Genomic DNA, 27111 nt, shown 5'->3' on the forward strand with positions numbered 1-27111 from the left:
GGTATGGAACAAAGCGTGCGAAAGGACCGTGGAGGCCTAGGGGTGAGAGGGCAGACAGGGTTAGCGATTTGGAGGAGGCGGGGGACCGGAGAAAGTACATGTCCGCATCCCTTTCTTCCTGATCTTTATCCCTTTATCCTTAGGGTTTGACAGCTGCGCAGACAGCCCGGGGGCCCTGTGTATGGCCACGGAGTTACAGTGTCCGGACTCCATGCCTTGTCACAACCGGCAAGTAAACTCTACTTCTACCCCAAGTCCCGAGCGTCTGCGAGCAGACGCCCCGATCCTGGATCATGCGGAAGAAAATAACGCTGCTATGGCTAAGTTGACTCTGCTCCCCGGGCACGCCCATTCTAGCGTGCTCCCGGAGCGGGACTCTCAGGCCTGCTGTGGCACTAATCTTCACTCTGAGAACCACAGTGACACTAGTGACAGTGGCAACTACGACGCACCTGTCGGCGACTCCCTGCTAGGGGACTGTGAACTCTCCCGACAGATCGGGGCACAGCTTAAGCTGCTGCCTATGAATGATCAGATCCGGGAGCTGCAGACTATCATCCGGGACAAGTAAGCAAGCCCAGAACGGAAGGGGGAAATGGGGTGGAGGGGTTGCAGGGTGAAAGTAAAAAGCCAGTGTTTGAATTTGGCAAACTGGTCTCTGGGGATTCGAGCCAGGCCTCTTTCTTTGGCGTGTGAGTAGGAGGGGAGTCAGCTAGACACATCTATAACCGTTTTTTAGTTCTTGTGGTTAACATTGCTTTGGGTAGGAATGAAACCTTGTAGGTAGCCTTCAGTGTCTTCCGGCCTCTTTGTCTCTCTTAAGCAGAACCAATCCTCAACTGGGCCAGGCAGGTACACACCACTGATGCCATCTGCTCAGTTCTTGACCACGTGGTAAATGTATAACCCAGAAATGGTTACTGCCTATGATTATTATCACCTAGCAGTCCAGGCTCACAGAAATGAAGCAATTTCAAGTGAAATGATATTGTGCTTCTCTGGCCCTCTGACTCATAGCGTTTGCTACTGCAGTGTGCCATTTGTTTACTTTGTAGGAGTTCAGGTTTACCCGGATTGCAGAAAGTTTATCATTCCATTCTGATCAAGATTGTCTTACTGAGAACTTACAGGTCCTAGTTAACAGCAAAGGCAATCTAAGAACATGTTGGACCCTCCTAATCCCACAAATCAGTGTAGCAAGAACTTCATGTTAAAATACTTTGGAATATGAGTTTTCTCTGAAAAATATGTACCACAATGAAATACAGCTGCTGTCCTTCCTTCTTGTCTTCTTTTTTGAGACAGGATTTCCCTAAGTTGCTGCTCATACTCTGGCCGCAAACTCCAAGGCACAAGCCAGCCTCCCAAGTGGGTGGAACTACTGGGCACAAGACCATACCTGGCAGCTTTAAATGAGTAGCTACAGCATATAAGACCACCATCTTTCCAGCGTGCCTTGACATTTTAAAAATGCCCTCACCTAAATCAGATTTTAGCAACGTTTTCTTCATCCTCTTGTAATAGGCTCCGGTGTTTCCTCACTGCACTTTTCTTGAGGCATTCACATTCATGCACCTTTTAAAACATAGCAGCCTTAGCTGGCCTACCAGAACCTACCAAAGTCGGGGATGTTTGGCCCTTTTGGTTCCAAGGCATCCTTGTGTCTGCTTTCATTTGGAATGCCCTATGTCCCTGTTTTTGAATGGTCAGGTCCTATTTTTCAAGGCTAAACCCATTCTTTCTGGCTCATTTTCCCTGATCTTTTTAAAAAGAAGACTTGTCTTCTATTTTGAATATTATTGTGTATGGATCTTTCTTTGCTTATTGGGCTTTATTATGCTTTCTGACAGAAATCTTTTTATATTTTTGAATTACAACCATTCCTTGCCAATAATAGATGCTCAATCATTAAAGATTGTTTCTACCTTTTTGTGGACATAGAGTTTTACTATATAGTCCAGTCTGGACTCAAACGTTTGATCCTCCTGCTTCAGCTTCCTGGATGCTTGAGTTACAGGAGTGCACTACTATGCCTGGATCTAGCTCTCAAAACTATATTTATGAAACTGTACTGTTTGTTTATAAAGAATCAGTACTGAAAACTGTGATCACATGATCTAATGGTATAGAGGTCTTTAAAAAGATGAAGCATAGGCTTGTTAACAGTTGTTGAGAAATAAAGAAAATTTGATGATTCTTGGAGTTAACTAATTTTGGTTCTTGGACCCTATTGCCCTTATAGATGAGTTTCAGGGCTTAGGAAGTTTCTGGTAAATTGTATTTGTCCGTTGTAATTTTTTTTTTTTTTTTGGTTTTGGTTTTTCGAGACAGGGTTTCTCTGTAGCTTTGGAGCCTGCCCTGGACTAGCTCTGTAGACCAGGCTGGCCTCGAACTCACAGAGATCCACCATCCACCTGGCTCTGCCTCCCGAATGCTGGGATTACAGGCGTGAGCCACCACCACCCGGCTGTAATGGTTGTTTTAAAAATAATGTTTTTATTGAAGGACTGGAATTTAGCTCAGTGGTAGAACTCTCTCTCGTATTGTAGACATAAGACCTTGGATTTGATTCCAAGCACTGCAAATAAAAGAACATCTTTATTGAGATACAATTCATATACAATTGAAGCATTTTAAAGTATACAACTTAGTAGTTTTATATATGTTCATGGCTGTGTTTTATCACCTACCACAATCAGTTTTAGAACATAGTAATGGCCTCAGCAAGAGACCTTACAGTTCAATCCACATTTCTCTAACATTTCCTCAATCCCTTGGCAGTAAGTAGTTTATATTTCCAGCAGTTTGCCTATTCTGGGCATTTCTTTTTATTTTTCTTTGTGTGTGTGGTATATGTGTGTGTTCATTTTTGTGTGGGTGTAGGTATGTATGCATGGATGTATGTGTGTGGAGTGTAGAGAGATGTTGACATCTAGAACCTTCCACTATCACTCACTACACATCTTATTTTTTGAGACAGTGTCTTTTACTAAACCTGGAGCTCACCATTTCAGCAAGACCAGTTGGCTAGCAAGCTCCAAGGATCCTTCCATCTCTATTTTCCAGTGTTAGGATTAAAGGTGTACATCAACCCAGCCATACATGGGTACTGTGGGGTCTGAATTCAAGCCTTTATGCCGGTGTGCAAGCACATTATTAACTGAGCTATCTTCCTAGCCCTTAAATTTATTTAACTAATATAAAAACATAAAATGGAGTAGTACATAATGGTTAAATCAGGTTAAATATGTTTTTCCAAGCACTTGTCAACCCTTTATGGTAAAAGCTTTCTAAATATTCTTGCTTTTTGAAATGTGCATACATTATTATCTGTAGTCCACCTACTGTGTAACAGCGCAAAAAAGCACTTGCTAACTAATTCGAACTCAGCACTCCTCGATCAACCTTTCTACCTCCTTCTTGTCACCTTTTATTCCCCAGCCTGTGGTGAAATCCATTTTACTGTCACATTCCCTGAGATCAAGTTTTCAAGACTTCTCATATGAGTGAGATCATGGGGTTCTTGCTATTTTGGACAGTTCAAATCAAAGGAGCCATATATTATATGATGCATATGTGGCTGGTTTCTTTTACTGTAATGTTTTCAGGGTTCATTCCTTCTTGTGGCTGAATGGTTCTTCATTGTATAGACATGCTGCAGTTTGTTTATGTATCCAATGGGTAATGAACATTTGGGTAGTTTCCACTCTCTGATTATGATGAATAAGTTCACTGTGAACACTGTGAACTTAATATGCCTTTGTGCAGGGGTGGGAATCTTTAGTTTTCATTAAATTTCATAAAGGATCATGATGTAAAGGTTAAAAACCATTAATACAGAGCTTGGAGAGAGTATGACATTCAGCATTTGCATATGATAGTATCTATATGTCTTGATTATATTACATTATTTAGAAAAGCTTGGATTATATAGCAACTTGAGAATAAATGAAATCCTTTATATTTTTCTTCTGAGTTTGAAAAAGGAGACAGTAGAATCCCATGAAAGGATCTTAGGCAAGATGTTTAACATCTCTGTGTTTCGGCTTTATAATTTATAAAATGAAGATGTTAGTGCAGCCTCATGGAGCTTCTGAGAAGCTAAAACAAGATACTATCCATGAAACGCTGTTATAAACTGTGAATCGCTGTGTATATTTACAGCATTTAAATTCTTCGAGTTGGAAATTATGCTTGCTTTTTACTGACACAGTATAAGGGATTTACTTGTACAGAGAATTCAGATTCTTTATTTGAAAATCAATACCCAAGCTAGATCTTGTGGCTCATGCTGCTAATCCCAGCATTCAGGAAGCTGAGTGAGAAGGATTGCTGTAGTTGGAGGCTAGTCTAGGGTGATTAGTGAGGAACAAGCCAGCCAGAGCTACCTAGCAAGACCTTCCTCAAAACAAACAAAAATACTGAAAAAGCCTACATAATTTGTATCCCGCGTTGACACACAGTACAGAAAGACCTACTGTGATTTTTCCCTAATGAGGTGGTGCCTATTCAGGCTGGAGACAGTGTTTTTTAGTTTTGTTTCTGTTAACCAGCATAATCTGCTAACAGAAGCTTTCTCTTCTTTCTTTCTTTTTTTAATTGTCTTGCCGTTATGCAAACAAGGCCCGTTTCAGGTTCTGTAGGAGCTGACAGAGTGTCTGTTGTAAGCAGAGCAATATTCATGTAGGTCTAGTTATGGAAAGTGCAACCGGTTGTCATAGTCTGTCTTCTTGAAGGCATATGCTTTTTTCTGTTTTGCATATATATTATGGAGGTGTCTGATACTAGAAGCCCTTGGAGTACATGTTGTTTCTTTTATTGTTCCTGCTTCTGAGAATCTATCTGCTAAAGGGATTGCTTTATGAATTGACTCTGGCATGGAGAAATGGGGTGATCCAACGGGACTGCAAGTTGTTGTATATCTATAAAGCAAGCAAGATTGAGGACATTGTACTGATTTAAAATGACTTTATTTTTTGAAGTGTACAATATTTGAAACATAATATGTTGGCTGTATTATTGAATTTCAAGGAAATGATTTTCTCTCTTTGAGAGTGCAGTAATCTAAACACCAAATGGAATGGATAATTTACTCAGCTACACATACATGGGTCACTAGTAAATGAGGAAAAAAATGACTCCTTCATTTTCCTGTGGCTTCTTCTTTGTTGCTGTTGAAATGGATTAAACTATGCATTCTTCTCTTCCTGAATAATAAACCCAGTAGAATCTGGGTGTAATGTACTTTCCCTCTTGAACATGGTTCATGACCTCATACGGAAGGCAATGAAGTGAATTTTTAAAATCATCCTCCAGGCCCCAGTTGTATGAGGGCAGGGAGGGAGGGAGGGAGGGAGGGAGGGAGGGAGGGAGAGAGAGAGAGAGAGAGAGAGAGAGAGAGAGAGAGAGAGAGAGAGAGAGAGAGAGAGAGAGATTGATTTTGTCTCCTGGAATACTAGAGTAAAACTGTATTGTGAGCTATTGAGTATATTATGTCTGTATTCTTGTCCCAGGAAGGGCTTTGGCATGGCTTCTGTATGCTGTTTGCATGGAAGTTGAGCAATTATCTTGAGAGTTTTTTCAGACTATAAAATGGCACCAAAGAACTACCTTCAGCCCTGTGACTGGTTTTTAAGTCATCTGTAGAGGAGACATTTAACCTCAGGTTGGATGAAAGTGCTGTGCAGCCCTAATACGAGTATTGCCTAATGTGATGTGACTCATCAAAGTAATGTCATGTTCTGAACCAAAGCTGTGCGTTAGAACTGACAGTGAAGTCTTTTTTACAAACAAGTTCCTGGCTCTCATCCTTAGAGCTTGTTTGTGCAGTGTTGGGTGGAACCTCTTTGCAGCGTTACAAACACCACAAATGATTATTCTGTGCTCAGATGAGACCACTGCCTCTGAGAGAATGACCAGGCTCCCTTGGTAGTGCTTGGCTTAGCTTCAGACCTGGAGTGTAGAGTGATCCGGGGATCTATATACAAAACAAGAAGTAGTTTAAACAACTTGTCCTGGCATTGCCCTGAGGCTAGAGGTATGTCAGCATTTGTCATTCCAATTCATATTAAACCAAAATGCTCATTATAGAGAAAATATGATTTACAAATTGTTTAAAACATGAATGTGTGTTTTGTACATTTCCCACTTGAATTTTCTAACTGACTTTACTGAAATAGGGAGGAAGTCCCATCTCTAAGCGGCACAAATCCCTGATATAATATGGCTGAATCTATCCTAGTAATGGCTCACCAGTTACATAGGCCTCTAGCAGGTGAAAATGAGAACTCTTGTTTTCCTACCTGCTTTTTGGCATTGATATTGAACTGTTTGGAGATGCACGTCCACAGTGAGTGGCACTCTATTACTAAGAAGACTTTGCTGACTTCACCTGGCAGCTACAAGAAGCTATTTATTTATTTAAATTTTCATTGAGTTAGATTTGTTCTAAGTATATTGTTAGGGGTTTGTTGTTTGAAGGCAATGGGAGGAGTAAAGTCAGTTGCAAACCATCTGCATGCTACAGCAAACCTTGGGGCTGTTCTTGATTTTAGTAATCACGTAATGGAGAAGTAGAACTTACCTTCTGAGATTGCTCATTACACCGGAGCTTGAAATGAAACACATCTTTTTGATTGAGCCTGCCAGAACTGCTTTTAGGTTTCACTTCCCTTCCACCTGTTGGTTTAACAAACAAACAAAATATTAAGTCTGAATACTCACACTCTCAGTATTAATATTCTTACTTTGAAAATCGAATAAATTATTCCTGCTCTTATCATGTAAAAGACAGGATGCCCAGTTAAGTTTGAGTTCAAGTAAACAATGAACACTTTTTTTTATTTAAGTGTAGCTTGTATGTTCCATGGGATTTCTGAAATTCGGATTATAGTGTATCCTGTATTTTTGTCCTATATTTTTATTTGCTAAATGCTCACTCCAGTCTCCCTTCTCCAAAGGTCACAAACAATCCATGTGTAATCTTCTTGGAAGAAGAGTGTTGTATATTTAAACTTTTGAAATGACATCCAATTCAGTGTTCCTAGGATTTGATTTTAGTTAAATTGTTTTGAGTTATGATTCAGGAAGAGTTTGCCTCTAATTGCTTTTGGAAAGCATGCATTTTTTTCAAAGCCGGGTCTTGATATGTGGTCCAGGCATTAAACTTGTTAGGGATGCCAGGCTGTCTTTGAACTTTGTGATCTACTGACCTCATCCTCTTGAGTGTTGGTATCACAGGTTTAGACCACCACACCCACTAAAGGGTGTGTTGCATGTGGTAACCTTAGTGGATTACCCTTTACAAGCTATATCATAAAACCATCAGCCTCTTTAGGAAGAACATTTTGTTCATTTGCCATCTGTACTTTATTTTGAGATAGGGTCTTGATATGTAGCCTGGGCTCCCCTGAAACTCCAGGGTTTAACTGATTCTCTGTTGTGTGGCACCATTCCTGGGTGAACAAACACCTATTTGTCCCAGATAGGCAACCAATGACACACCAAAGTAAGAAAACTACCAAAGTCCATCTTGGAGAGGGAAGCAGTAAGTTTTATTGAGGTCACGTGCAGGACAAGAAATGACTCAAAGACAGCTGCCTCACCAAAGCCCACCTCAGCATGGCTGACAGCTCACAAAAGCTGGCCACCTAAAGTACACAGCACAACCTTCGGGCAGCTCAGTAGGTTGGAGGGTGTCCTTTCCAGGTAGCTAGTTGAACTTGTCTGAGCCTCTTCTAGGCAGAGCAGCTGGTCTGAGGGTGAGTCTTAGCAGTCCTTATAATTTGTATATGCTTGGGGTGTGGGGAGCTAGTTTATCTGGTCATTTTCAGAACTGAGTTGTTTATTGCTCTGGCTCTCGCTCTCTCAGCTACTACTCCAGCACCATGCTTGCTTGCTTGCCTCCATGCTTCAGCCATGATGATGGTGGACTCACCCTCTGAATTATAAACAAGTTCCCAATTAAGTGCTCTCTTTTATAAGTTGCCTTGTTCATGGTGTCTCTTCACTTCACTAGAACAGTAAGTAAGACACCTGGCATCTAGTTTTTGTTTTGTTTTGTTTGAGATAGGATTTCCTTATGTAGTACAGTCTTATCTCCAACTCACTATGTAATGTAGGATGAATTCAAACTTTTGATCCTCCTGTGTCAGCCTTCTGAGTGCTGGAATTACAGGTATAAACTACCATACCTGGCTCTCTGGAGATTTTAAAGTATTCACTTTTAGATACTCCATGTTGAAATTAATATTTGGTTTCTGGTATGAATCGTGTTTCCATGTGAAAATTGCATTTTAAAATGGCTGCCTTTGGTTTTCATCATGTTGCTACAGTATGTTGCACATATATTTGAGGGGAGACTATTTAGACAAGTAAATATTCTTAGATATAGTTATATCTTCATTGTTGGATATGTTTGGAGATTGTATAATTTAAAAGATCTCAGTTTAATATTAATTACAGTTCTGTGCTTTGGACTCTGATTGCTTGGATATTCTTATTTATTTAAGTATGTGATATTTGGTTACTTAAATACATTTTAGAATATCTTAGGATCTGGGCATGGTTGTGCATACCTTTAATCCCAGCACTTGAAGGCAGAGGCAGGGGGATCTCTGTGATTTTGATGCCAGGGAATTAAAGGACAGCCAGGCAATATGGACCCTGGATAAAAGAATATTCCAGGGATGCGTGTCTGTGTGATTTTGCTTTATGGCAGTTTTACATTATGTTATTTTAGCCTGTTCTTAGAAGATGGTTGGTATTTTACAAAGTTTTGTTTCTGTGGGACAAGATTTTTTGAGTGGTTTTGAAATAATATGAATAATTATATTTTGAAACAAAGTGTATGGGGTGAATAGTACTCAGAGTCTAGTTTCCATTAAAACATATTTTTAAACAAATGATTCAGACCAGCATTGGCCCCAAATAAAGAACTCAGAGATTACAGGCACCTGTACCTGATAAGCAAATTCTGTTTTTATGAAACTATTCTCAACAGTGTTAAGAATTTCAACATGATATTGAAGGCCACTGTGGATTTTTAATAAATGTAATCACTTTATTGTATTCTAGCTTTCCATTAATTTCTAAATTGATTTAAAGTAAATAGTATGAGTTGAAGTTTGTCTAAAATAACAGAAGGCAAGATAGTAATTACTGTTCATCATGGAATAACTTGGAATAGTGAATGATTTCTTTTGTAGGTCAAATAACTGTTAAGATAAGGCAATTCCTCTTAGATTCTCAGTGTAAACCTTTTGTAAAATGTAGATAAAGCTGATTTTGGGGGAGAGAGAGTTTGAAAGGTGCTAAAATGTCTGATTCCAGGGCTGGAGAGATGGCTCAGAGGTTAAGAGCACTGACTGCTCTTCCAGAGGTCCTGAGTTCAATTCCCAGCACCTACATGGTGGCTCACAACCATCTGTAATGCGATCTTGTGCCCTCTTCTGACCTGTAGTCATACATGCTGTATACAAAGTAAATAAATAAATCTTAATATATATATAAGCCAGGCGGTGGTGGCACACACCTTTAATCCCAACACTCAGGGAGGCAGAGCCAGGCGTATCTCTGTGAGTTCAAGGCTAGTCTGGTCTACAAAGCGAGTTCCAGGAAAGGAGCAAAGCTACACAGAGAAACCTTGTCTTGAAAAAACAAACAAACAAACAAAAAAGTCTGATTCCAAATTAAAGTAACAGATGGTGATAGCTCTGATCACTTTACCTGATATAGCTATTTTGTGTAATAACTTGATGTATTAAAGACATATTGTCAAAATATAGGACATTTTTTGTTTGTTTGTTTTTTCAAGACAGGGTTTCTCTGTAGCTTTGGAGTCTGTCCTGGACTAGCTGTGTAGATCAGTCTGGTCTCAAACTCACAGAGATCCACCTGCTTCTGCTTCCCGAGTGCTGGGATTACAGGAGTGCACCACCACCACCTGGCTAGGGCATTTCTTTAAGAAATTTCAGACCAGCTGGGCAGTGGTGGTGCACACCTTTAATCCCAGCACTTGGAAGGCAGAGTTTGAGGCCAGCCTGGTTTACAGAGTGAGTTCCAGGATAACCAGAGCTACACAGAGAAACCCTGTCTTGAAAAACCAAAAAGAAAAAAAAAAAGAAAATTTCAGACTTGATGGCTTGGGAGATGGCTCAGCAGTTAAGAGTACTTGCTGCTCTTACAGAAGACCCTGGTTCTGTTCCCAGCACCCACATAGCAGTCATAACCACCTGTAATTCTCATTTCAGGGAATCAAATGCCCCTTCCTAGCCTCCATGGGCATCAGGCATGTACATGATGCACATCTATACATTCAGGCAAAACACTCGCATGCATGAAATAAATATAAAAATTTAAGAAATGAACTAAGTTTCTAAAATAACCTGACAAATTCAGAGTTTTCTTCCCCCTTGAAAAGGTGTATTTTGGCTGCATCAAGAGCAGTATTTTATTTTTATAGTTCTCTTCTCATTTCATTGACAGGTGTGTTTTGAAAATGACTTGTAGAAACAAGAGACACTGTTCCCATTTGAAAACAGCAGTATATGTAACAGAACCTGTTTTAGATGTCATCTCTATGTATATAGGTAGGGTGTGTGTGTGTGTGTGTGTGTGTGTGTGTGTGTGTGCGCGCAGAATTTTTGACTCTAGAGAATTGTCTGTATAAAGACTACAAACCCATATTCTTAATTGTTTAATTGTGCCCATTTTTTAGGGAGTTAATATCTACAATATGATAGAGCTGTGATTATTATAAGAAACATGATGTCATTTGTATTTGGTATATTGTATTGTTGTCCTGTTAGAAAAAATGAATGCACATGCAAAAAAAAAAAAAAAGTAATGAACAGTCTGCTGAGATAATCAGCACTTGCATTTGTCCTTTTGATGCTGTGGTGAGGAATATTTTGGATAGGCAGGTAGAAAATTTTAAGTACATAAGCTGTTAATGAATCCATTCTATCAAAATGCTTAACTTCCATTGAAGAAGGAAGAGAATTTTACATACAGAAAACACATTGGTCTCCTAACGTTTTTTTTTTTTTTTTTCTTCTTTTGCTGGTTAACAGCTTGTGAATATGTGCAAGACTGGATTACTATTGCTTAAGTACCTCAGGATAAGATGGTCTTAACCAGAAGAAAATGCATAAGAAAATGACAGAAAAATCTGAGGAATGAAGGGCTTAATTGGAAATCAGGGCAAAAGAACAAGTTATAAATGATTTGAGAAAGGGGGCTTAGAAATTAAGTTACATGTTTTTGAAAACAGTGACAAAAACAGAAGACTTATTTTAACTCTTATAATCCTCAAAAGGACTAGAAACAAGTAGATGCATTTACTCATCTCTACTGTATGCATAGGAAGCAAGGAGGGCAGAGGGCAGAGGAAAGCTAGCTCTCTTACTGTAAAGCTTCTTCTCAATTTGAGCTTACACCCTTGCTGTTGTCTTGCAAGGGATCTTTGTTTTCACATGACCTTCAATTCCTCTCTCAAATATTGATATCAAGTAATCAAATAAGCTTTTCCAATAATACTTATGAAGTCATCTCATGTTGATGTCTGTATCTTAGTAAAAATATATTGTACACATAAACATTTCAGCTTTTAGTGTGTAATAGGTCTTAATCTCAGTGTTACTATGTGTATTAACTTTATATTTGACCTTGAAGCTCTAATTTAGACTAAAACTTGTACTTTTTTTTTTTTTTTAAGGACAGCCAGTAGAGGGGACTTCATGTTTTCTGCGGATCGTTTGGTAGGTGGAGGCTTTCCATTTTCATTTCATTGTTATGCACAGTGATATGATCCCGGTAGACCAGGGGGCTCTTTTGTTGTGGAGTATTCTGGGGTTGAGAGAGATTGCACTGGGTGACCATTGTGTTACTAGGCTTCTGAAGTGTTCTTTCTACTATAGCATTAAGGTGCTGCCTCACTCCCTCTTACTCCAAAGCATTGCCTGTGAATCCATTCTTTGTCATTCTTAGATGGATCTTGGCAGTCTGGTTCTCAGCAACTCATAAAATGCCTCATTTTAGGGCAATGAATTAAAGCACATTAGAAGAAAACTAAGTATGTTCTGCGACCTAGCATTTACCCCGTGTATCAGCTAAGGTGCAAAAACTAGTGTATTTTCTTTTGTAGTTTACAGTGTGAATTGTATTTGTTTTGCTTCTGCCCTGTGATATATTCACAATATAAAATTCTAAGTTGTACTGTATACTCTTTCTTCAAGGGCATCCTATTAAGTCCTCACCAAACCTAATTCTAATTTTCATTCTTGTGTTGATACCTAGGTGTGCTCCGTTCTCGGAGTGAAATTGGTAGTTGCTAAGACTAATAGTCTTCATTAATGAAAATAAACACTGGGTAGATGTTAGGCTCTGCACTAGACTGTTTTGGGAGGGAGGAGATAAGACAGGGATATAGATATGGTCCTTGCTCTTGGGGAATTTACAATCTTAACACTGTTGTTAGTATTTAGCTTATGAAAGAAATATGGCTTATTAACTTTGTAGGTATAGTCAAACAATGAAAATAGGAAAGGAAGTGTGAAAATAGGAAAGTAAGGCATAAAACTTTTAATTTTGATTTTTCCTAGAGCATATATTCTAAGAGTATAGGTAACTCCTCTTCTGCTTTTGGGGTGAGAGACTCAATTCTATTTAAACTTACTTTGGTTTTCATGGATAGTAATAACTGTTGGTAGCAGCAAGAGAACTATGGTTGACATTCCTGGGGCAGTAGCCATTGTCTTTCATGTTTTCTTCTGTGTATGTATGTGTGTGTTTGTGGAGGTGCATGTGTGTGCTTGCATGTAGAAACTGAATGTCAACCTTGAGTGTGGAGGCCAGAGATCAGTCTTGGTTGCTTCTCAGGAGCCATCTACCTCATGTTTCTTTTTCTGTTGTTGTTGTTGTTGTTGATGATGTTTTTCACATAAGGTTTCATACTGGGATCTGAAGCTTGCCAGTTACCCGAGGCTGACTGGCTGTCAAGTCCTCCGGAGAGCCTCCTGTCACTAGGTTAGAAAGCATATGCTACCACTTGGCTTTTTTATGTGGCTTCTAGAGATTGAACCTAGGTCTTCATGTTTACAAGACAAGTACTATACCATCAATTGAGCCATCTCTTCAGCCTTCTTTTATGTTTTCAGCAAAAAAACAAACAAATAAAAAACCCAAACTGTTTTGAGGCATTAGGAACTTTCACCTTAATGGCTGCTGAGCAGAGTATAGGAGTCTCTGTTTTCTGGTAAATTTTTTCATCTCTCTTTTGTTTCCCTTGTGCCTTCTTTCTTTTCTTTCTCACTCTCTTTTTCTTTTTGAGACAATCTCTCTTTTTTTTCCAGAATGATCTCAAAATTCTGAGCTCAAACATTCCTTCTACTTCAGCTTCCCAGGTAGCTGGGACTACAAGCCTAAGGACAGATGCATATGTTCTTTTTATTATAGCAAGTAGAAGGCAAGTTCATGGGTGTTCTAAAATGCTTCTCTGAAACAACAGGTATTATATCCTAGCCAAATGAGATATGTGGCATACTTCACGTAGGGTATGGTAATTTGGGCTTCTTGATTCTTTTTTTTTTTTTTTTAGATTTATTTATTTATACATACAGTGTTCTGCCTACATGTGTCCTTGCAGACCAGAAGAGGGCACCAGATCTTATGACACATGGTTGTGAGTCACCATGTGGTGGCTGGGATTTGAACTCAGGACCTCTGGAAGAGCAGTCTGTGCTCTTAACCACTGAGCCCTCTCTCCAGCCCCTCAGTTCTTTGAGTTGGGGTTAAGTGATCTGTTTACATTTTTTATTGTTGATGATTTCCAGTCCACCATCTCCTCAATACAAGGATCCCATCCCTGATAGTGGGCAATTGATGTTATCCTGGTTTGTCGAGAGTTGCTTCCCACAGTTCTTTATATCTTAATTATTTTGGGGAGAGAGAGTGGTGAAGATTGAACTGAGTGCCTTGAGTGTACTTGACACACACTGTTCCACTGAACTACAACCCACCCTTTAAAGGAAATTTAGTCATTCTTCTAGTTTTATGCTCTCCTCTAACTTAGACACACCTGTCTCCAAACCTATGTTTATATATTTTTATTTATTCTTTGAAATTTTCATATGTGTATACGATATACATTGCTCATATCCCTCCTCACTCCCAGCCAACTTCAGATCCTCTTTCTTTTCATAGCTGACAGAGTCTAATTTATGCTGCCCACATGCACCTGGGTGTGAGGCCATCCAATGGAGTGGGGTCAATCTTTTAGGGGCCACACCTCTAAAGACAACAGACTCTTCCTCCTCCAGAAGCCATCAACTGCTAATAGCTCCTCAATTAGGGGTGGGGCCTGTGAGCTCCTCCTCCATGTATGTGGAGTGTTGATTGGCTTGATCTTGTGCCTGTCTTGTGTAAGCAAATACAGCTGTGGTGAGTGTGCACCGGTCCAGCTATGTCCAGAAAACAGTATTTCACTGCAGTCCTCTCCAACCTCTGGCTCATGGTAATTTCTGTCCCAGAGTTTCAGGTGATGGGGCAGGAAACAAGGCTTGTTTGAGGTATGTCACTAGAGGAAAGAGATAGGGACTTTTGAAAGAAAAAATGTCTTCCCTGTAATTTTCTCTTGAGCAAACATAATAGTCAAGGAAGGTGGTAGCTAGCAGTCAGTGTGCTCTTGCACACACTATTCAAAAGATTTCTGGGCCCATTCTCTGATTCTGCAGGGGGACAAAGTGATGGGCCATTTCTGATTGATCCTTTTAATGGCAGCAGGGTGATGTGTTGTGATAACAGAATGAAGCGTCTTACTTCTACCTGCTGTTCCTGATTCTCAATCAGTAACGGAACATTGATCGGAGAAAATGTGCACTACAGGCTCAGCACTGTCTTCGTTATACTGGGCTCTGGTTGCTCATACCTCGCTGGGAGAGGCTGTTTCTAATAATTTTGAGTGATTCTTCCCCTCTACCACATAATTGCTATGTGAGACTCATAAAACTCTGTTTGAACATCTTAAAAATATTTATTTCTTTACTTGTGTGTGCATGTATGTGTGTGTATGCACACACCTGCTCATACCATTGTGGATACATGTGAAAGTCATAGTACAACTTTTGGGAGTCAGCTCTATCCTTCTACCTGCTTCTCTGCCATCTAATTAGCTTTCATAGTACTTTTCTTAAGCTGAGGAGTCCCAAGATATTCTACTGGGTCCTCCTTCAGACTTAGTAAATTGCTTCAGCCCATCTACTTATTCATTTTCTCATAAGGACTTTTAGGTTTTATTTGTATTATGGTGGACCTTTGTTAAAAATGAATACAAGTTCATTTTTAAATTGCAAAGATTTCAAAGGTACTAGGCAAGGTAGAGAATTCTAGGTGGGCACTTTCCACAGTAACCCATAATTTTATTACTACCAATGTTGTTTTTGCTATAACTCCTTTTGAAGTTTTCCATTCTCATATTCTTGACTGACTCAGAAGGCACATTGGAGCCCTTTGGTGACAGTTATGTGTCAAATGGAGATTGAGTCCTTAGAAAAAAGCAGTCCGGCATTTCGATGTGTCCCTGGAGTTAATACATGGTAGGGGCCCCTTCCTTCCTCCATGAGCTAAGCCCTCAGCTCCCGAGGCTAGCAGCTAGCAGGAGACTCTGAAGGCTCTCAGCTTACTCTTTCTTTGACTTTGTAGATCAGACTTGTTGTAGAAGAGGGACTGAATCAGCTGCCATATAAAGAATGCATGGTGACCACGCCGACAGGTAACCACGGCCTGCACTCTCAGCTTTTCTTCATAAAAATCCTGAACTCGGGGGGAGGGGGGGAAATGGAAGGAAGGCATCTTGTGGAAAATCAGTGTGAACAATGAGTTTAGGTAGAGCTATTTTTTTAACATCTTAGAAAAAGAGAGACTTTTGTAAAGAAATCTATGTAGGTGACTTTTTGTTAATGCTTTGCTTGTCAATTCAAGTTAAAGGTTATTACATACTCTTCAGCATGCAGGTGTTGCTTCTGATGGCAGCCCACCGGGACCAGAGTTAAGAATTGCTGGCAGCTTATCTTCACCTCTGTGGGGAAGCCGCTGGTACTAACAAATGCTGGAGACTGGTTTGGCACAGAAACTCCGGGTTTAAAAAAAAAAAAAAAAAAAAAAAAAAGATGAGATGTGGAAAAGGGAAAGAAAACTAAAAATGATAAGATTTGGAGGTGCTTTGTTCTAATAAAAATAGCCTACAGTCCCCCTTTCAGAGATTTGGAATTCTGATTTTTTTTTTTTAAATAAATGATGGAAAACTCTTCTATTCAAAGGGTCGACTAGGAACAATTGAGGGCTGAGTTTGTTGCAGCGTACTGGATGCAATTCCGAATGAGGCTAAGTTTTGAGAAGCCTGATAACTATTTCAGCCTCTTTCTTCTACTTGTTAAGGGATGGAATGAGGAGGCTTTCTGCTGTGGCTCTCAGTGAGGCCCTGGTGGGAATTGATGGGGTATCTAGTATTCTTGGGCAGCAGTCATTCTCCTTTGAATTCAATTTGGAGGATGTGTGTGTGTGTGTGAATACTGTGCTATAATAAGTCCTATTCCCACTTGATGAAACCCTCCTCTTCCAATTATTCTCCCAGGTTTCTTCTGAGGAATTAATGACTATGAAAAATCATGAATCATTACTTTCCCACGAAACCCAAGGTGTTATACAATGTGTCTGGGCAAGGGTTGCTTTGTACTCATCTGCTTTGAACCATGGTCACCTTATAGAATATGCACATTGCTCTAATGATAAAGCATCTATTTTTTATTTCCCAACAGGGCACAAGTATGAAGGAGTGAAATTTGAGAAAGGAAATTGTGGGGTCAGCATAATGAGGAGCGGTAGGTTTGCATGTGTATGGTTTTGTTTCTTTGCATGCATGGAAACGGTTGCTGTTTTCCAGGAGAGAGGCGGGCTGGCTTGTCATAATTGCATCCTGCCTTTGCTTAAATCTCACCACCTGTGTTGCCTATCCTCATGGTGCCTTGGAGTCATGGCCCATGTGCTGCTAAGTTTGGCTAATTGTAATTGCAGGCATCTTCCCTAGTGGCCTGCTCCCACGAGCAAGCCAGCTTTGAAAATGCCTCAAAGGAGGGTGGGAGGATAGCAGGCTGGGAGGACAGGATGCTCCTCTCTTGGGGAGAATGGTTTGCAGACTGAAGGAATGTGGCATAAATTAAATTCTGAAGAAGAACATTTGGGTACCTGGCTGGAGAAAATGCCTCCTCTGGGTTTGTTGTTGTTGTTGTTGTTGTTTTTTCCTGTGTTGCAGGGAACTCTGCCAAAAACTGGACTTATTTAATATTTTAAATTTTATATTCTATGAATATGTGACTACATAGGCAAAAGCATCTAGCTGTCATTAGCTCTAGATATGTCCACTTGCTGATCTTATACATTGTGTATTAATGCTTTGAGTCCACGCGATCATCTTAACTAACAACTTTTGTACAGCAAAATGGCATGCCTGGGATGAGAATGTGTTCCTGTTACACACGAATGATTTCTCTTCTGCAAACTGAACTTTTTTTTCACAAGAGCTGGAAGCCTCACTTGTTTGCACTGGAAACAGATGGATTTTTAAAACATAGAGACATTCATTTTTCTCTTGCTCTGGTTGTGTTTGTGAACAATTGAACACTTCAATTACAAAAGGAGCTTTAGGCTCAGTTCTTGCAGGAAGATAGCTCTTAAGCAGTGAAAGCATTCTCAGGATAGTGTTGTTCAGCATTTGAAGTTGGATATAGTTTCTTCTCAGCTCGGAGAGTCCCAGCTTCTCTGAGAGTCCCAGATTGGCCCTTGCTCCTCTGATGTTTTTCTGTCAGCTTAGCGGCTGCACATGAATCTACTGATAATTTATCGTTTGCTACCCATGGCCCCTTTGTCAGCACTTCACCAGCCACTTAGGTCTTGGCCTGACAGAGCTTGTGGTCCCGAACTCCTGGCCAGGTTATGTAGGCTTAAATTAAGTCTCTATCGTTCTATTTATCAATAAGACTCAGGAGTCAAAGGCTAGGGTGAAGACATGCTAGCTCAGAGAGGCTGAGTAGCCATTAGCTGACCTTGCTTGTGGCCAGAAATACTGAAAGAGACAAGTTTCTTCCCTAGTCCCAGAATCAAGCAGAAGCTCAAACTCCAGTCCCCACCCTTCCCTTCCTGTGCATCTTCTCTATCCAAATTGCTGGCTTCTCTATGGCCAATTCTGGTCAGCTAGTCACTAGCTCTGCCCCCTTATCCAAGGTATAGTCTCAGGAGTGTCAGAGTGTGATAGAAATATCCCACAATGGGTTGGGGATTTGGCTCAGTGATAGAGCACTTGCTTAGCAAGCACAAGGCCCTGGGTTCGAGCTTCAGCTCAAAAAACAATCCCACAACACACCTCTGATGATTCAGAGAGATAAAGGCAGACTTGAGAGGTTGTGGGATTATTTTGTCTTTTGTGGTTTTGGTACTATGGTTTGAATTCAGAATCTTATACACTATTACCATCAAACTCCATCCCCAGCTTTGACATAGTTGTAATGCACTAAAGTTTCCTCTTAAATTTAAATGAAAAGTTAATTTAAGAAAATATTAAGTACATACCAGTACTGGTAGATTTTAAAGTATTGCAAAATCTTGAAGACTGCATGAGAATGGTTGATTTTTAGAAAATACTTCTTTAAAGGAATTCAGATTCAGGAATAGCCCTGTATTTAGGGGCTGGGGTGATATCTCAGTGGTTAAATCACCTGCCATACAAGTGTGAATACTGAAGTTTACCTAAGTGTGGCAGCCTGCCTGTAATTCCAATACTCAAAAGGCATAGGCAGGAGATCCCTAGAACAATATGGTTAGCCAAATTAGTCATATCAGGAAGCCCTAGGTTCAATTGAGAGATCTTGCCTCAAAAAATAAGTTGGAGAGGGATTAAGGAAGACTCTTGAAGTCAACCTTGAGCTTCCACATGTATGCATACACATGTGTGCCCATTCACATGTGAACATGTCTACAAACATTACACACACAGACACATTAAGAAATGTAGCTTGTATTTAGTAACCAATGGAGTGGGGGTCAAGTTGGCTCTAGGGGGAAGGGAGAACAACATACTGCTCTTTCACTACTTGCAGGGAAACTTTTGTCAGTGAAGTCACTGTTGAACTAAGTGATGAATCCTGGTCACTTTTATCTAAAAGGAAATCCTTTGGCCTACAGCCCCCAGTCTTTCATGAATCTTTTATATTTTTCTCTGATGAAAGTGACAAATTTAGTTGGCTTAAAATCTTCTTTAAAAATAATGAGGTAAAGTATCTCTGATGCAGAAGAAGCTCAAGGAACAACCCAGTCAAGCTTTTATTTCCATAATCATGGAAGCAGAAGAGCTCCATAGCTTGTAAGCAGACAATAAGTCTAGCTTATTGTGATTTCATTGACAAGCCTTTCATCTGCTTTCACTGAGTTGCTACCAAGAATCAAATATAAGCACAGTAAAAGAGAAAGAAAAATGCTTCTGTCTTGATAGTGCTCTTTTTGTATTAATAGCAGTGAAAAAGTCTGCTTCGGCCTGTTCTTGGATTTGCGCTCTATCTGCCGCAATCCTTTGGTCCTTGATTCCTTTTCATTTCCTTCTTCAAGGTGAGGCAATGGAGCAAGGTTTACGAGACTGCTGTCGATCCATACGAATTGGGAAGATCCTGATTCAGAGCGATGAGGAGACACAAAGGGCCAAAGTGTATTATGCCAAGTTCCCTCCAGACATTTATCGCAGAAAAGTCCTTCTGATGTATCCAATTCTCAGTGAGTGGCTTAAGTTGCATTTGTAATTTTTTGTTAGAGTTTAAATTCAAGTTAGTGTCTACCTCCTACGCACCCTTATATAAAAGGCAAAACCAGTTTCTAAATGTGTTTTTCTCTGTTGGATTTGGAGTTGCCCTGGGCAGTTCACTGGGAAAATTTTATTGTGTAATAAGGGAATATACATTAGTCAAACTTGGTTAGCTCCAAAGAACATCTGTTTTGAAATGAACACATTGAAGCAAAGGACCTAATGAGGCAAAATATATAGAACACAGAAATATATTGAGACATGTTCTGTCTTTACCTTAGTGATTTTCACAAGGTTTTACCCTCTCTACAGAGAATTGTTTCCTAGTATTAATCTGTTCTCATCCCTGTACTTTCTCATATCATGGTCTCCCAGGGAAGTGAGCAGGGGTGGTGGTCATAAATTTGGTATCTCAAGCAGTGAGTTTGGGACTTGTACATTTGATGCCTGTTTATGTTGTATCCATCATCAAAGATAACATTGAAAAGAACAAACACTTTCAAATGAAGCGTTCATTGCTCAAGTCTTCTGTTAAGATTACTGTATTGCCCTTAATTCAAGACCATTTCAATATAGATGTTAACATCACTAATGGGTTTGGTTGCCTTTTTGTTTTAGGCACTGGAAACACTGTAATTGAAGCTGTAAAGGTTCTTATAGAACATGGAGTTCAACCCAGTGTTATCATCCTACTCAGTCTCTTCTCCACTCCCCATGGTGAGTTTAAGTTGCAGCTATAAGTTGAACTCTAGATAGTGACGAGATAGTGTGTATCTCTCTAGCCTCTCGTTCCAAGGAAACATAGAGTTATGTCCATATTCAATTTAAATCTAGTTCTGGTAGTTATGAGTTATGTTTGTCATCTCTAAGCTTAGTGATAATATTAAATGATTTTTCGAGACAAGGTATCGCACACTTGATCTTGACTTAGGCTATCCCTTTGTCTCATTTTCCTAAGCAACTGAGACCACAGGCTTATATTAGCACGTCTGGCTTGTTTTCCACCATTCTGATGTTTAATTTTTTATTTCATTATTTTATGTGTATGTTGTTTTGCTACATGTATATTTGTGTACCTCAGAGGCCAGAAAAGGGTGTTTGATCCCCTGGAACTGGAATTACAGATGGTTGTAACCTGCCATGTGGGTGATGGGAATCCAACCCAGGTTCTCTGGTAGTAATCTTTGGAATGTGACATGAAGATCAGATGTTTTTTTAATTAGATGTCTGTTTTAAGGACATGTGAGGAATGTCCTATTCCCCATTTCCTGCAAGAGATGTACCTAAATTAAGACTCTGGCTTTCTTACAAAACAATCTAGGGCAATTAGGAATACATGGCAAGAAAATAATCATAGAGACATAAGAATTTCGTTTCTAGGGTCTTCATTATATAGTCATTTAGTGTAAGAAGTAATTTGAAAGTATGTAAATGGTGTTTGGGAATGGTGACACATGGTTGTAATTTGAGCACTTGGGAGACAGAGACAAGAGTATCAGTGCAAGTTCAAGGCCAGCCTGCCTTACATAAAGAACCTAACTATATAGGAAGACTGTCTCAAAAACAACAACAACAAATGGACTTACATAGATGACTGATAAGAAAATGGATATATAAGTAATATCTATTTAGAGGATATATCATATACCTTGCAGAAGTTGCTTTTGAACAACATTTAGTGATATAAAAATATAGATAGCAAGTGTGAAAAAGCAGCACAAACAAGGCAATTACACGCTGTGAAATGCATCCCTCCTCCAAAGTCTCAAGGACCTGTTTGGAGGGGTGGAAGATCTTAAGAGCCAGAAGTAGTGGATGACTTTAAGGAAGCAGTGTTTTACAGACTGTTCCACATGTGAGCTCATAGAGGATGTGACATCATGCATAAGACCTGTGCAGGCTCAAGCCAGATAAAATCCTAGCATGGAGGTAGGGGAGGTGGACATGGGATCCTACTGTTAGCTGAGAAACCCCTGGCCTCTAATAGCTGCCGGGAGAGGCAGAGTCAGTTTTTTGAATGGTTTGACCCCTGCTAGGTCCACACACCAGAGGAGTTGGGTAACCCAGCCTGTGCTTGATCGTTTGAGGGTGAAGAGAGGAAAAGAGAGAACACAAAAATATGTGAAGTTGAGTGGGTAGGGAGTAGGGACGAGGTATGAATAAGATCAAAATATATTGTATGAATTTCTCAAAGAATTAATACAAATAGAAATATTGTGAAATGTTACCAATAAGTTTAGAGATGACCAAATACAAATTATAACACTAACTACCAAAAGCAGACTTTAGCATAAAACCAAATAAATTTGACCTCAATGTGACTGGCTAGAAAGATATACAATGGTATTTTAATTTTGTTTTCAAAATGCACACACCGTACTAATAGTGGTTATTATCAGGTGTAATTCTAAATGACTTTCATTTTTAAGCTTTTGTTTTTTGGACATTTTCTAAATGTTTTACAGTGAGTTGATATTTGTTTCAGAATTGAAAGAGAAATAGATGGCTTCTTTAGTTAGGCTGTTCTCTCATTTCCAGCTAGCCCAGGTTTCAGGCAAACCTCAGAAGCCACAGCATGTGTGTTAGAAAGGCTATTCTCAGTACGCTGTTATATCTAATTGTGGCCTATTGGATTACTTTGTTCTTTTGTAACCTAAATGTACCTGGAATTCAAATACTAGTGGTGACAAAGGGTGATTTGCTTGATTGTCCATTGTACGGAGCACTGGTGACATTGAAAACATTAAGATAATCCAGTAATTATCCACCTTTGGCAAAAGAAAAATAATCTCTTTAGCTGTAGTTGTGTTAATTGGAACAGTGTTCCATTGTTTGGCTTTCACTGTGGCTCTTTGGTTTGGGATCCCACCTAGTCTGAATTCCCTGCCCAATCCCCTCATCTTAAGCTTGAGTCCTTATTTCTAAACAACTAGCATTCTGTGACAGACCAAAGACGCCTTCACACTTGTTTTATGGTGTTTCAGTTGGAAAACTTTCATTTCATGTGATTTTCCTTTTAGAGAGTGCCATATTACTTGATTCTAGCCAGAGCTGGTATAACTGAATAATTTGATTTTCAGACCATATTATTGAGTGGGTAGGAGTACGGTCTGAACTACTAGCAAAGCTTTTCAGATACCAGATATTGTATAAAGAGATTAAACATCCCTAACTCAGCATCCAAAGATGATTGTTCCCTGTTTTCTGTCAGTATTGAGTCTGGAGACAATGATTATAAAATTCCTGAATTCTAACTAGTGTTACCAAAAATCTTGCAGTAATAACAATTATTTTTACTTTTTGAAGGTGCCAAATCAATCATTCAAGAATTTCCAGAGATCACAATTTTAACTACTGAAGTTCATCCTGTTGCACCTACACATTTTGGACAGAAATACTTTGGAACAGACTAAGTTGTTAAAGGAAGACGAAATACTTTGTGTGATGATAATATGGTTGTGAATGGATTTCATATTTGTTTTTACTAATTTGTTTGAGAAATAATGGAGAAAATACATTAGGAATACCTTTTTTCTTTTTTGGCTTTTTGAGACAGGGTTTCTCTGTGTAGTTTTTGGTGCATGTCCTGGATCTTGCTCTGTAGACCAGGCTGGCCTCAAATTTACAGAGATCTTCCTGGCTCTGCCTCCAGAGTGCTGGGATTAAAGGTGTGCACCACTGCCACCCAGCTAGGAATGCCTTTTAACATTGGAAGTAGATGTAGCAACAAGAAGTATTGGAAGTTTATTTGTTTGATTTGATCATTTCCTCACATGTACCAAATTCAACAATGCTTAGAAAGATGGAAATTTTAATCGTCTGCTCATGGAGATCACTGCACCCTCACTCAGTGCATTGAAACTGTCGAACTTGTGACCCCCTTGGTTTGGAGGTTGCTTGCAGCTACAGAGAAACCCAGACAAGAGTTAGTTCTTCTGCACACTGTAGTTTCCATTTTCTTTACTGTGCTCTTGGCTCTAGGGTGGTTTCTTGTATGTGGTGGTTGTAACCATCCATACTCTTTACTTCCTTGTATTATATATGCTGGTACCTTGGAGAAGAGAGAACAAGAATATATCCTGGAATTTTATGTTGCCATTAATGTCCTCACTTAATTTTTCAGACCCAGGATATCTGGTTAACTCTTCGGCTAAACTGTTGTGTTCCCCATGGCTCATTTCCCAAACTGGGGCTTGAGGGAAGGTGCTTGCAAAGCTTTAATACCGTGAAAAAGATGGCAGGGCTTTTTCAGTATCTGCATCTGTAACATGAATCTACAAAGACTGAACCACAAATGCCTGATGCTGACAAGAGAGAGCTAAGTCAGCCCTCTACAAAGGAACTGAGGATTTTTTCTAAGGTGTGCAGGAGGCTTTGCTGCATTTTGTGGCTGATAAGTAAATCAACATGGTTCTTTTTAATTTAGTTGTTTCTACTAGTTGCCTTTGGTTTGGAACTTAGTTATTTTGCATGTTTTACAACTATAGCTGTATTAAAATAGACAAAAACTAATGTTCTTTAAAAATATATAAAGCTTGTATGTGCTCATATTTAAGCTTCTGAAAGGGAGAGAAACAATCTTAGACTCACTCTTTGCACTTTTGAAATGTGCTTATAAAACCCTGATCCCATTTGACATTGATATTAACTATGGTGGCTGGATGAATTTCACTCTCATGGCCCCACAGACAGCTGCTGTGGGACTCTGTCCAAAAGCATAAGGAAGAGCAGAAGGTAGTTTCGTAGGAAGAACTAAAGCTGAAAAGATCCATGAGGCTCTGAGGAGAGCACCCTTGAGTGGATTGACTGGATTTTACCTGCCGTACTTTTACTTTCGTTGTTGTTGTTGTTTGTTTGAGGCAGGGTTTCTCTTGTAGACTAGGCTGTCTTCGAACTTAGAAGCCTGCCTCTTCCTCCAGAGTGGTGGGATTAAAGGTGTGCACCACCATGCCTACCTACTTTAGTTTTGAAGACTATCATATAATAAAATTAAAATTCATCTAACAGTTCTTCCATGGCAGAATGTTGCCTTCAAGTTCTTACTGATTTTTTTTTTTTTTTTAAAGATAGGGTCTCACTGTATAGCCTTGGCTGGCCTGGGATTTCCTATGTAGATCAGTCTGGCCTGGAACTCACAGAGATCCTCCCGCCTCTTGAGTGCTGGGGATTAAAGGTGTTCACCACCTTGCCCAGCTGAAAGTTTTATTTACATTTGTTATTTGGTGTCCCCAGGAATGATGTGAGTAGCAAATTCAGACGGACCAGATCTGTTGACATTATTATTACATTGAATCAGTCAGAAAGATGATGTTCACTAATTTCAGTGTGGTAGTGCATTTCTGTAACCCTGGCATCGAGGAGGTTGAGGTAGAAGGATTTTGAGTTTGAGGGTAGATTGAGTAACTGTGCCAGATTTTACCTCCCAAATTGTTTTTTTGTTGTTGTTGTTTTGTTTTTGGTTTTTTTTTTTTTTTTTTGGCCTGCCAACCTGAGAGTTGCTGCAACTGAATTGAATTGGTGCTTCTTTGGGCTGCAGTATTTTGTTTGAAGTGCTTTCCAGAACATGAGATAATTTCACGTTCAACTGTAGGTATAAAACCGTATTTCAAGCAAATTCTTTTTTGTTTTGAAACATGATCTTCTGTGGCCGAGGCTGGCTTTGAACTTTCTGTGTGGTCAACTCTGACCTTAACTCATCACCTTCATTGAGTTCTGGGATGAAAGGCTTACAACCAGCATGCCCATCTTAAACAAATTCTTTTTATATCATTAACCATTTAGATCCAAATGTCTGTTGCTTTTCGGCAATGAACATGATTAAAAGTTAACTACATTTGATTCCCACATGGGAAGCCCAGTATAAACAGTAGAAATTATTCAATAAGGTCATATTCCCCACTGATGCTTGTACCCTACACCCCTGCAGATATAACTCTGGTCTCTGAAATTTTGGAATGTTTTAGCAAACAAATTCTTACTTGCAGGATTAATCACTTGCAGGACTGTTTTCTAAAGGCATCATAAGATTAACAGACCACTGAATGTAAGATTGACTTTAGTGACATGAACTTCAGAGCAGTCTAAATTGTCTAGGTTCTTTATTGAAGAATAAAGGCTACAGCAAAAATGACATGCAAATAACATATAGCAGTGATTCTCAAAGTATGTCATGCATCATAATTACTTAGAGGGCTACAGATTCCTGGGCCCCACCCCTACAGTTTCTGATTCATTGTCTTGATTTCCAACATCTCTCTATTTTATAATATGAGCGTTTAATGATATAAATTTTCCTATAACAATTTAGCTATTTTTATATGTTTTCATTTTCTTTTTTTTTTCAAAATGTGTAAGTCCCATTTTATTATTCCAAGGTGTTTTTCTCTTCTGTCTTTATGAAGCCATCTCTTTACATGGGCTTTGGTGGAGGTCAAATATTTTCTCTTTTTGTCTTCAACCCAGGGTCATTTAGAATAGTCAACTAATTGCAAATATTCATGCCATTTTTCCATATTTTTTGATATTATTTCTTAATTTAATTCCATTATGGTCAGAGAATATAATTGTTATGATTTGAATCCTTTTAATTTACGAGGGTTTTTGACATAGGATCTCGTCCATAAACTATTGTCCTTTGGTAAATCTTCCATGCTTACTTGGAAAGTATGCAGATCCTGTATTGTTTGCTATGAATGTCAGGTTAAGTTGGTTGATAAAGCTGTTCAAGTTTTCTACTCCTTCACTAATTTTTCTGTCTACTTATTCTATTGATTATTAGAAGGATATTGAAAGCTCAGACTAAAGTGTTGTATTTGTTTCTTCTTTCAGTTCTATGAAGGTTTTGCTTCATTTATTTGGAGCACTCTTGTTAGGGGCAGACTGTAAGAATTGTTGTAGTCGATAATGTGACCCTTTGCCATTCGGAAATGTTCCATTTTGTACCTGTTAATACTCTTTGTGCTGAAATCTGTTTTAGCTGATGATACTAATGATCCCAGCTTTCTTTTGACTAGGTTTACTTTGAACATGGTTATGTTTTAATCTGAATTTCTTATAAGCAGCTTCAGGGCTGTGTCTTGCTTTTTAGAAAGTTCGATTTGACACTGTCTACCTTTTGTTACAGTGTTGAGATAATTTTCATGTCATGTAATTATTGATTTACTTTTTCCTCATTTTCACCTTCTTTTGGATTGAGTATTATTCATGATTCTATTTTATGTCTTGATAGCATTTGTGTCAACTCTTTCCACTAAGTCCACCCTCTGGGA

The 27111-nt window shown here is 39.2% G+C and overlaps 1 protein-coding gene across 1 annotated transcript; it reads left to right on the forward strand.

Moving 5' to 3' along the window:
- Uprt (uracil phosphoribosyltransferase homolog) lies at window positions 1-23415 on the forward strand. The gene is made up of 8 exons (XM_036175063.1): window positions 1-42; window positions 144-567; window positions 11717-11759; window positions 15700-15769; window positions 16815-16877; window positions 19654-19815; window positions 20462-20560; window positions 23150-23415. The coding sequence occupies exons 2-8, from the start codon at window positions 182-184 to the stop codon at window positions 23254-23256; spliced, it is 930 nt and encodes a 309-aa protein (XP_036030956.1). The 5' UTR covers window positions 1-42; window positions 144-181; the 3' UTR covers window positions 23257-23415.
- Window positions 23416-27111: the final 3696 nt, after the last annotated feature.

The sequence above is a fragment of the Onychomys torridus genome, chromosome X (assembly GCF_903995425.1).
Source record: "Onychomys torridus chromosome X, mOncTor1.1, whole genome shotgun sequence".
In the NCBI taxonomy this organism is placed as follows: domain Eukaryota; kingdom Metazoa; phylum Chordata; class Mammalia; order Rodentia; family Cricetidae; genus Onychomys; species Onychomys torridus.

What these genes read in the sequence shown, in the direction of transcription:
- Uprt (XM_036175063.1), top strand. Translation starts at nt 182, where the DNA reads ATGGCCACGGAGTTACAGTGTCCGGACTCCATGCCTTGTCACAACCGG. An exon ending in TGTTTTCTGCGGATCGTTTG is followed by an intron (nt 11,760 to 15,699) that starts GTAGGTGGAGGC and finishes TTGACTTTGTAG; the next exon opens with ATCAGACTTGTTGTAGAAGA. An exon ending in TCTGATGTATCCAATTCTCA is followed by an intron (nt 19,816 to 20,461) that starts GTGAGTGGCTTA and finishes TTTTTGTTTTAG; the next exon opens with GCACTGGAAACACTGTAATT.